General features: G+C 29.7%; 1 protein-coding gene and 1 non-coding gene across 2 annotated transcripts; both read left to right on the top strand.

Moving 5' to 3' along the window:
- Positions 1 to 434: 434 nt before the first annotated feature.
- Positions 435 to 518, top strand: TRNAY-GUA (transfer RNA tyrosine (anticodon GUA)). Its single transcript is given in 2 exon segments — positions 435 to 471; positions 483 to 518. It is a non-coding gene; the product is annotated as a tRNA-Tyr (tRNA).
- A 5,850-nt stretch (positions 519 to 6,368) lies between these two features.
- On the top strand, positions 6,369 to 7,092 carry LOC133677642 (wound-induced protein 1-like). The gene has a single exon (XM_062099757.1). It carries the CDS (start codon positions 6,432 to 6,434, stop codon positions 6,918 to 6,920), a length of 489 nt encoding a protein of 162 aa, XP_061955741.1. The 5' UTR covers positions 6,369 to 6,431; the 3' UTR covers positions 6,921 to 7,092.
- Positions 7,093 to 12,181: the final 5,089 nt, after the last annotated feature.

Raw genomic sequence — 12,181 nt, 5'->3', positions numbered from 1 at the left:
TTTTAAAAAATTATATTTAATATCAGGGTATCAAAATAATATAAAAATAAAAAAAATAATTTGAAAAAAAAAACAAAATAAGTTTTAAACATTTTTAAAATAAAAAAACAAATAGGTTAAATAACAGTATGTACTTGGCTCATGAAAAAACTAGACTTGTAAAAAGGTTTCAACTTCAAGCAATTCAAAATGGGATACTAGCTCAAAAGTAAGCTTTGTCTGAATCTAAATTTAGATGGTAGCATTGGTGCTTTGAATAATACTAAGATTTGTTACAGATAAAATTATAGATGTTTTTACCCAAATAAAATTAATTCTGAAAGGATAAGTTTCGACTCACAGAGATATCATCATTGGCTGCTGGTCCCTGGTATCCCGGGCAGATCGAAGTAGATTATCTACAAATAAGTTGTTGACGGAATTCTTTCAACAAACCGACCTTAGCTCAGTTGGTAGAGCGGAGGACTGTAGTTGTTGCTGTGATCCTTAGGTCGCTGGTTCGAATCCGGCAGGTCGGATTTAGTTTTGATTGCAGTCCTTTCTTTTTCCAAGATCATACTATTTTATTTTCACGATCATCAATAATATGAGCGTGGAGTCGTGGATTGATATTGATGGTTCACCAAATTAGCTAATGTTAGATAAAGACTCCAAACCTTTTTATATTAATGTTTTTTTTTATGGAATTTAGGAATTTTGGGCTGCTTGTAAAGTAGATAATTACAATTAATCAATATATATCATCTAAATTTTAAGTTGTAGATAAATCTTTTGAGTGAAGAAAGTAGCACTAGATCGCCTGTATATAAAAGTCTTTACTCTTTAATTATCAATTATTTGGGATATTTTATTGAATTAATTTTATATATTTTTATTAGCATGTTTTACCCATTTTGTGATTTTTAATAATAAAAAAGTAGGCATAGGCATAGAAATTTGTTTTTATTATTTATACAGTTTCACTCAGCCTATAAATAAGCATGTAATAGAATTAATGAAATGTTATGAAAGGCTTCTATTAATCAATTAATAATATCTTTTCTTATAAAAAAGTCTTAGTTTTTTATTTTTTAATAAGCACGTCATGAATCCTATAATTCATGCTTTACTTTGGTGGAATCCATGATAATTTTCAAATTTAATTATGCTTCCATTGTGGACCAACACCTCAATTAAATATTGGTGTCTGCTTGGGTGAGAGAGAAAAATTACAAAAATATTTATAGAATTTATTTTTATTTTATTCTTGGTTGCGATTTTTTTTCTTCAGAAATTTCTTCTCCCCCTCCAATTGACAGTCGCATCGTAGTATCCGCTTTTGTCTCGAGCAATTCAGGTAGGATAATTGGGTGGCAGGAGGGCAGTTTGGGAATTTTAAATCACGCGCCCCCGGAAAGCGACTGGGAAGCTTCCTGGAGCCGCTTCCACCAGAAAAGGACGACAAGAAAACAGTCAAGAAATGTGTCCAGCCTGGCATCTTTTGAGCAGCCACCATCAACATCAATGCAATTGACAAAAATATCCCTACAACTCATTGCTCTTTGTGATTTATCATGTTTGTATATTGTGCTCAATCCCCATATTGCTTAAAAATTCACAAGTTATTCTCTTTAATTTCAGAGATCATAATTCAATTATTTGAAAATCTTCGACTATTTTTTTTAAGTTAAAAAATTAAAGTATATTCAAATTAATTTATACGTTAATCAAAATTATATATTTTTTGTGAGATTTTAAGGATTTACCTATCATATGCAATGATGTTTTCTCAAATTTTTAACTTAAATAATGGGTAGCTAAGTTGTATACTAACAAGAAAATATAGGTTCACAAGATTTGAGGTCTTTCAACAAGAGAGACTAACTTATTAGCTCCTCAAAAATACAAGTATCAATTCATGATTTTTTTTTTTGTTAGAGGTGTTTGAAAATATAGTAATGATTATTTTTTAAGTGTTTTTTGTTAAAAAATATATCAAAATAACTTTTTTAATTAATTTTTATATTAGTACATCAAAATAATCTTAACACAAAAAAATTAATTTGAAACAATTTTTTTTATTTTTTTTTAAAAACACTTTAAAAATACAAAAATAAATAAGCCTTTAATATTTTAATGTCTTCCGGTGATGATAGAGATTTTGAGAAAAAAAATAAATAGCTATATGAATGTTATTTGGGAATGTCTAAGAGTACTTATAAATCATTTCTATTGTATTTATTATTTATCAATTAAAAAATTTATATATTGAGTTTGGGTATTCATCTATTACCTAGTACTATTTATTATTTAATAAAAAATAATATATATATATATATTTGAGATATTAAATGATAAAAATATAAATAGTATCTATGTGTGTATTATGTTAATATTAATATATGTATATATATTATATTAGATTAAAAAAATATAAATATCTCACGCACATACACATATATAATGTATATATCTCAAATCAATTTAAAATGATTTTCAAGCGAGTTTGTTAATATCCATAAGCTTGATGTCTCGCGATGATAATAGAGATTCCAAGAAAGAAAATGAAGAGCTATATAAATGTTATTTGGGGATGTCAAAGAGTACTTATAAATTATTTCTATTTTATTTTTTATTTATCAATTAAAAACTTTATAGATTGACTTTGGGTGTTCATCTATTACCTAGTACTATTTTTTATTTTATAAAAAATAAAAATAATAATATATATATTTATATATATTTGAGATATTAAATGATAAAAATATAAATAGTATATATGTGTGCATCATGTTAATATTAATATATGTATATATTATATTAAATTAAAAAAAAATATACATACCCCAACCTACATATATACATATCGATTTCGAGCAAGTTTGTTAATATCCATAAGCTCAATTAAAAAATATTAAAGGAGAAAATCAAAACATAAACCATTATATATATTTTAGGTTTGACCAAAACTTATATTATTTAAACTCATATCAAAATCTATGTTATAACATCGAGCAAAGTAACTCAAAATGACTAAAAATGAAAGAAGAAGGGACGTGAACCAAAATATTTATTCCAAAGAGAGCAAATATTTATTTATACCTTGATGAAGGTTACTGTTGCTGCTGCAAAAATAATAATATGCTTTTGTTTATGGATTCAGAGCCTCAAAACAACACAAGTTGTATATGGGATCTTCACCAAAGTCTCAGATCTCTTTTTTTAATTTTCAACCCACTTAATATTGTTTTATTCTGATTTATTTATTTATTATATCGAATAAAGTAATTATTTATATTAAAAAAAAACTATCCATCTAAATTGCCAATCCTAACTAATGTTTCAGATCTGACAATTTGCTGTGCAAAATCCTTGGATTATCGATAAAACAAAACTAATTGCTACTGCTCCCACTCATTGATAATGCAATCAAAGTAGATGCGCACCTTCTAATTAATTAATTTTAAAAATATAGATTTGCAAACACTGATACACAAGTGAAACGCAATTTATGAAATTAATTATTTAATATTGTTGTGCTTTTAAAGCATATTTTCTTATATGCTTTTGATCTAAAAAAGTTTTTTATTTTTCATATATTTTTCTTTGAAATCAAAGAGTGTTTGATTTTTTTTAAAAAAACCGCTTTATTTTTTATACAAAGAGCCTATTTGGCTCCTGCTGTATCTATTATAATTATCATTAAAAGTATAATTTAAATTAATCATTTTTTTTTGAGAAATTATACAGTTTCTTTGGATCAATTACTTATGAAATGAATTTGTTATTTTTAAAACTCACGTATCATTGAAATTGTAAGTAGAAGATAAAAGTTATGAGCACTCATGTGAGAATCTGATTTAGTTAGATAGAGATCTTCCATCAATAAATCACTTAAATAATCTAGAAATTTATTTATAAATCAATGAAACAAAGTTAAGTTCACTAGAAGATCTAATCATGTTATAGTAATAAAATAACTTTTAAAAAATAATTTTTGATTTAACTTTTATATCAAGTTTGAATTTTCTTAAGAGATTCTTGAAATTTAGTTTTATAGAAATTAGAGCTCCGAAACACCTTCAAATTAAATCCGAAAATGTTGTTTGATTGTTTGAACTAATTTTATTATTTTCCTTTATTTTTTTTGGATTTTATGTTATTTTTTTTGTTTTTTTTTAGTTTTTTTAATTCAGAAATTATAATTTTCTTTCCCCGTTAAGGTCGTCTAAAGTCTATTTAATGACTTGCAAACATTCTAGGAAGACATAACTTATTTGACTTATTTTTCATAAATAAAACTATAACTTAGTATTTTTGGTGTGATAACCCAACCAAATACTCTATTTTTATTTTCTCTTGTTTTTTTATTTGTGCTTATGTCTACATCATATATTTTTTTTTTAAATTAAAAATTATTTTAATAAAAACTATGCATATATACACACAAGTAAATATATAATTAAGAAGTTATAAGTCACTCACTATAAATAAAATGAAATTATTAATAAATTTTTAGTCTGTTATAATTTTTATTGGTTATTTTGTATCACTAAAGCATAACAATATGTTTTTTTTTCTTCTAGTAACCTGGTGGCTATATATCTCAATTCCAACCATCTCAACTGGATTCAGACCTTGAATATTATGATCGCATGAGGCTTATTAATATATTTATTTAGTACATGTGTGATATTATAGTAACTTTTATTTTTTTAAAATATATTTTATATTGCTAGTATTGATGTTTTTGTAAGATATTCTTAATACATTTATATAAAAAATTTATTTTTAATTAAAAAATATTTTTAAAAAGTATATTATACCACAAATAACAAAAACACACTCCACCAAGAACAAGGTAAAAGTATAATAATATAATTTAACTAAATATTATTTAAATATTATTCAAATACTGCCTTATGACCAGTTATTCCACAAAACATAACAACACGACAAAACATTTATGGTGCCAACATTTCAACTTGTAGAACCTGTAAGAAACTTATATTAAAGTTTATTGTGCATAACTTTATTAAAAAATTAATTTATTTTTAAAGTTTACTCGAGGCCTTCTTCGACAAATGTGCATTGAAATACGCTTCTCCCTCCCTCCCTCCCTCCCTCTTTTCTTTTCTTTGAGGTTTGGATCGAGCATTAACATTAAAATTATAAATTCATGAGAAATTTTTCAACTGTAAAAGAGTATTATTTCATATATATATAACGTGTGCTTTCTTTTACGGTGAGAGGGGCAGGGGCGGAACTAGAAGGAGGCGGGCAGGGGCCCGGGCCCTGCAAAATATTTATTTTTTGTATTTTTAGTGTTTAAATATAGGATAATATAATATATTTTTATTTTAAATAGATAAGTTTTCTAATAATAAATTATATCGGCCCTCCCTCTTATATAATTTCAGTTCTGCCCCTGGAGAGGGGCACTACTTTTTGACACTTCTCGGACTCTTTGATTTTAGGAGAATTCCACGAGTCTTGGAATTGGGAAGAAATGTTAGCAGAAATCAACCTCTCTGTCTTTTTCATGCAACTGGGAAGAAATGTTAGCAGAAATTAACCTCTCTGTCTTTTTCAGGCAATTGGGAGGAAAGCCGCACGGCATGAAAAGGGGTAAAGGGATGATATTAAAATGTCATATTCATTCTTTTCGAAATCTAAGATCAAGCTTCCCTTTTTCTTTTCTTTGTGTTTGTCGTCATGTAACTTTTGTGGTCATAATTTAAAAATACATATTAAAAAAAAACTATAAATTATTATTTTTTAATCAAGGTTTTAAGATAAAAATTTTGTGAAAGTCATGTAAAACTATATAATGTATTAATTAAATAAATATTTTTAAAATTATAATTATAATAAAACATAGTTTAAATTACGTCTCACCATATTTTAAAACGCACTCCAAAATTAAAAAGAATCACATAAATAACCAAATCTATCATACTAGGACGAGTCATTTCTTAGAACAAGATGCATACAAAAACAATGGAACAAACAAGAAAATATATGTTCTATGTTGATTTTAGCATGCAACTTGAAATGACATGACAAAACTTTTCTAGGGTAGATTAGTCATTCTGAGAAGATTGAGGATCAAGAGTTTGTATCTATCTGGTGAAGATTCTATTCATATACCGAACACATAGTATTGTCCCCAGAAGAGCACTGAGTTTGTAATTATTGATAGCTTTATATATTTGGATCAAAATATTATTCCGGCAATCAATACATCTTATTCTTTGGAGCTAACATTGACCATTGGATCTCTCATGTCATCAAAAATAGCCAATCACAACCACTGGTGTCTCATCAATAATCATGGTGCCTCCCCCACACAACTCTCCGAAATTTTGTTATAAATAAGTGCCATTAGCCATATCATGCAGCAAACATTCAAGTTTTAGTTTACTAATATATTCCCTTAAAAAAACATCAGAATGTCTGCCAATGACGCCGTCGTATTGGCCATGCCGGTATCCGATTTGAATGCAGAAATGCAGAACAAGGCTATTGTTGATGCACTATACAAGGGATTATCAAATGGTGGGATCGAGACGGTGGCCAGATTCATTGCAAGTGACCTAGAGTGGTGGTTCCATGGACCTCCAAAATGCCAACACATGATGAGAATGCTAACAGGGGAGTCGAGCCAGACCAAGTTCAGGTTCGAGCCGAGAAGCATAGAGGCCATTGGTGATTGTGTGATCATAGAGGGCTGGGAGGGTGCACAAGTGTACTGGGTCCATGTATGGACCTTGAAAGATGGTGTGATCACACATTTTAGAGAGTACTTCAATACATGGCTCACAGTGACAGATACTAGCCCACATGGTTGGAAAATTAGGCATGAGAACCACACCTTGTGGCAGAGCCACCCTAGAGACCTTTTTAACCGCTCATTGCCTGGCCTTGTCCTGGGCATTTAGGGGCTTGTGTACTTCTGTATCATATGGGACATTGCCTTGAAAGAGAAATGGACCTTGTTAAGAATCTAAGTAAAAAATGTAAATCCTGTAGTGTATCAACTAGTTTAAGTCATGCTATTGTGTTTTTCTGCTGCGTAACTTTTGAAGAAATTACATGATGTTGAACTCTTAAGCTTGGACCCAAAAAACTAGACGCCCATAATCCGGTTAACTGGGTTGTTGCACCATATGCAAAATATGTCGATGATATACTTAGAGTCGTCGAAGACTTCATTTCTGGCAGGAGACCATAAAGTGGCCCATTGATATTCATGACACTGCTCCACCATTCAGCACCGGTGTGGTGTCTATCAAAGTATCTAATTGAGAGTGGCTAGAGAGAAAGGGGAAAGTGTTTTTTTTTTTTTTTAAATAGCTTTATCCTAGTTAATGGATTTCTCCTACGAACTACAATCATTGCTGCAAGAGACCCCAGTTAATTAAAGAATTTGGATGTCTATATATTTTGAAAACCGATGAACCAACAACCATATTGCAGTTAAATATTGAGCTTTTTACAATAATTTTTTTGTCACTTAACTCAGATAGGTGACTTATGCTTTATTACGGGTCAATTTAATTTTTTTTGTAACATTAAAAAATAATATTCAATCATGGCTAACGTATTTTAAAAAATAAAAATTTTATTTAACTCAAGACACGTATTATTGGATCAATAAGATAATTTCATTTAATTCTATAATAAAAAAATTAACAAGAGTAAATAAGCTGAATTTAAAAGAATAGCAGAATTGCAAGAGTTAATTTTTCCAATTGGATTAGGATTGAATTAAATTACTTAATTTAATTTTTTTTGAGTGTGGTAATAACCTAATAGGATTAGGATTAGGATTTAATTAAAATATTTCATTAAATAATCTTTAGAAAATATTTTTTTTTAAGTAAAGATAGTTTTTAAGCCAAAAAGTTTTAATTAAATGATCCTAAAATAGTTTAGGATATTAATAATAATTATAATATGATTAATTTTCTTAATAAATATATATTAAATAAAATTTATTAAGTTAAAGAAATTATCAAATTGAATTTAAATTTAATATTTTAAATTGTACATAAAACCAATACTTATAAGTGGACTTATATATAAAACGGTAAATTTGAGAATTAATAAAAGTAATAAAACTCTGAACTTGTTTGAATGGATTGCCTTGTTCTTCCCTGGCCACGATGAGAATTTAAACGGGTTAATTTTTCCATCGCGTCTAAAAGCCCAGAGCTACATTATGCTTTGTAAGGTGGTGAGCACATTCTTGTTCCTCTGCAGAACTTAGTTCTAATCCGAGGTTAATGTACAGAAGCGAGTGTCCCCAGGAGTAGGGTAGGTAAAATAATAATAATAAAAAAAACTGAACCGTGAAAAAATTGATTAAACAAATTAAAATTTTTAAAAAACTGGTGAGTTTGGTTTTGGTTTTATAAGTCTAAAACTGAAAAAACAAACCGAGCCAAACCAAAAAAAACCGAGCTAAACCGATTTGAACCAGTTTTTATTCTAAAAACTAAACCGAAACCGATCAGTTTGAACCAGTTTTGATTTTTTTAATTTGATTATATATATATATAAATCAAACTAAATCGAAAATGATCACCCTGTCCACAGCAGTGTCTCAAGACCAATTTAGACAACCGAAGACAAGGTTATACAAGAGTAACTTCTAAGCCACCTTACTTAAGATGCCTTTCTCCTTGTCTTGTTAAATAGTTTCCATCGATAAGAAAAAAGAACATTCATCAAAGTTGTCTAAGAAGTCGACTTCACATCCAGGCTAACAATGGTTGCATGGTCACCAACGTCAAACCAGTGTCACTATAGGCTGGTTCATGATTTGGGCTCTTAAAGCAGGAGGTATTTCTGGTGGTTTGAGATTCATGATGGTTCAAAATCTAATTAATATGCTCGGGGATATATTTTTTTTGAAAATTAAATTATAAATTAATCAAATATTCATTCAAATAACTCCATGTTTCTTTTTGACGAGTAACTTTTAATATCTATAAAAAGATTTTTTTAAGGGATTTGAGTACTCTTGGATAATAAAATTAAAAAAAAAACAATAAATATAATAAAAAAATTATTAAATTTCAAGAACAAAGTTAATATCCCATGAATGTTATGCAAAAAAGTGATGTTTATGCAGAGAATAAAAGTTGTTCCTTTTTAACTTGGATAATTCATAGCATATTTATAGGCTAAGTTAATCTCCAAACTCTACAAGAAATCAAATCAAATTCGGGCTAATGGTGCACAATTCTCTTTGTAAACATCATTTCTCGTTGATTTGTCCCATCATCACCAATCAACATTACATATTTAATGAAGGTGGGTTCAAGATTATAGACGAGTGTGGTGAGCCAATTTGACCAGTCACCAAAGGAAACGAGGGGACCTCCACCATTCTTTCTCTGAGAAATTGCTATCAGAATAATTGGCACTCATTACCCTCTGGCCCATATCTTAATTCGCCAAGGCCATCGGTTTTTGATATAGAAGGAGACCTGTGTACCCAAAATTTAGCATCGTCCTGTAAAAAAACAAATCATCATAACTCAAAAATTAAGGTAACAATTAGCCAAGGCCATCACTTTTGGTATAAAAAGAGACCCATGCAACCAAAACTTAGCATCTTACTTTGATTAATTTGTTAAATAAGATTTTAAAATATAATTTATACAAGTTTTTAATATTTTTTTAAGTGCAAACTCATATTAATAAGGCTCTCAGATTTTTTTGTCGAAACACTAAACACTTATATATATTTAGCCTCTCAAACTATTATTCATATACCCAAGCCTCTTATTATTTCCATATAGATCAAACTAGTCACGTTATATATAGGAATCACTCCAACTACGTACCTCAATAATTTTGGGATCTATTATACCAACCAATTAAAAGAGTTTGGTCCACATGAACCCAGCTGATTACTGCATGGAAACTAAAAAAAAAAAAAAGACACATGAGATATTGAACCATTAAAATGTATTGTAAATGTGTGTGTTTTTTTAACAGATTTACAGCTTAATTAATGCCAATGATCCAAAATGTAGACAGACCTTTCATCAACTTTGAACTGTAATTTGGCATTTTCGATCAATGAGATATTGAACCATGAAACCAATATCAAGAGTATAACAAGACATGTGATGGAGTGATATGGACCTTCCTCCAACTTATTATGTCAAGAACTTCCGATGGATTCAGTGGCTGAGAAATGGAGGGTGAAGCAAAAGGATTAGCCTCATAAATGCATGCCTACGACTCGAGGGATCTGCCATGCATTGACTCAAAAACCAAACAAAGGATGGGAAAGAATCCATGTAGGGTTTAAGTTCATTGAACACTCGAAACAATCTTGGACGTGCATGTCTGTGCAGTTGTAGGAGAATGTCCAAGCCCCACATGAAGGAAGGCACACGAGGTGGTCTTGGCTGGATCCATCTGGTATCCTTAAATGCCATGGTACGTAGATCATTGTCTTAATTGATTATTTAGTTTTAAATTTTTTATTTTATAAACTAAATAGGAAGAAAATTGGTGTGGTTTCTGGTTAGGTTTGAGATAGAGATTCGCATGGCTAGCTAAGGCTCCACTACGATTTTTGTCTCCAATTTCAATAAATGAGGGCTAGATTTTTCTAGTAAAAAAAATGTTGTTGTTGTCGCTGCTAATAATAATAATAATAATAATAATAATAATAATAGTCCCTCTATAGCTAGATTTGAATTAAATCTCGTGTATTCTCTCTCATTTGAGTCTTTCTTTTAAAGTTTTTGTATGGTGATATTTTTGCTATAAATTATAATAAAATATCAATTTAGATTCTCGGTGTGATAGCCCGCGACGGATCAACATCTCAAACTACTCGAAGGATCACTAGCCAAGTAGCTAGTAGGAGCTAAATTGAAGGATTTTCCATGTATTATAATTTAATCTCAAACTACTCACACGTGGAAAGCGACTAGCAAGCTACCTTGAGCCAGTTCCTCCAGAAAAGGATGCGAGGAGGAGTCAAACAGTCAAAGAATGCTTCCAGCCTAGCAACTTTTGAGGAGCCACCATCAACATCTCTCCAATTGACACAAATCTCCTCACATCACTTCTCTTAATCCCATTTCTAATCAATGATTAGAGATTTGTTTTTGTGATTCTTAAGGTTTTGTTGTGTGACAGAAATTAATTCTGTAATGTTTAAGTCAAAAGACTGAATGTTATTGGCTTTATGCAGGCCATCTTCTTGAAATAGTTTACATTCAAATATTTCTACAAACTTGTAAATCCCTTTATTTTGGAAGTTAGGATCGATGAGGCCTCCATTGCCAAATGCAAATTGAGCTATAGTAAATATCAATTATCAATTACTAGCATGGACTTTCTCTTCTTTGATCCTCGGAGAATTCCATGTATTCATGGAACTCTATATATTGAATGGTTGGCTGCATCAACAACATTGCCATTTGCTAGAGCTCCATTTCATCACTCGATGGAATTATTTGTCTAATTTCGACGAAAAAAAGGCATATAAAAAGGGATCGTATGAGAACATGTGTGCAATTTATTCTCTTCGAAACTATTTTTGTTTTAGTTTTGTAAGAATATATATATGATACTGGACATAGAAACAAGAAATACTACTTGCAAAATACGATAAATTCTATGCCACCTTATTGTGGTCTCCAATAATCCTGTGCCCACCTTGGCACCATATGCCTTCGTGTTGTAATCAGCTTTGTGCCATTTGCTTTCTTTATCAATCCTTTTCTCAGTATTAGATAGCTCCAAATTCCTGATCAAGGTTTTTCTGGGAATTATGACTAATCTACATAGAAAAGTTTTGTCACCTCATTTGCAGTTCCATGCAGAAAATTAGGGTAGAATATTTCTTGTTTGTGCCCTTGTTTTCTTGGATTAATCTTGTCATTTGAGTTTGATATTTGGCTGTTTTTTATGTGTATTTTACGAAAGAATCTATGATGTTCAAACTTTAACTATTATTGAAAATCACAACTTGAATATCAAAGAATTTTTTCGCAAAATACATGAAAAATAACCAAATTCCAAACTCAAAAGAGTCATTTCTTAGCTCAAGATTAATCCAAGAAAACAAGGGCACAAACAAGAAATATTCTACCCTAATTTTCTGCATGGAACTGCAAATGAGGCGACAAAACTTTCCTACGTAGATTAGTCATTCCCAGAAAAA

The sequence above is a fragment of the Populus nigra genome, chromosome 17 (genome assembly GCF_951802175.1).
Source record: "Populus nigra chromosome 17, ddPopNigr1.1, whole genome shotgun sequence".
Taxonomy (NCBI): Eukaryota; Viridiplantae; Streptophyta; class Magnoliopsida; order Malpighiales; family Salicaceae; genus Populus; species Populus nigra.
Note: the sequence above shows the minus strand (reverse complement) of the source record. Positions and strands in the feature narration are given on the sequence as shown.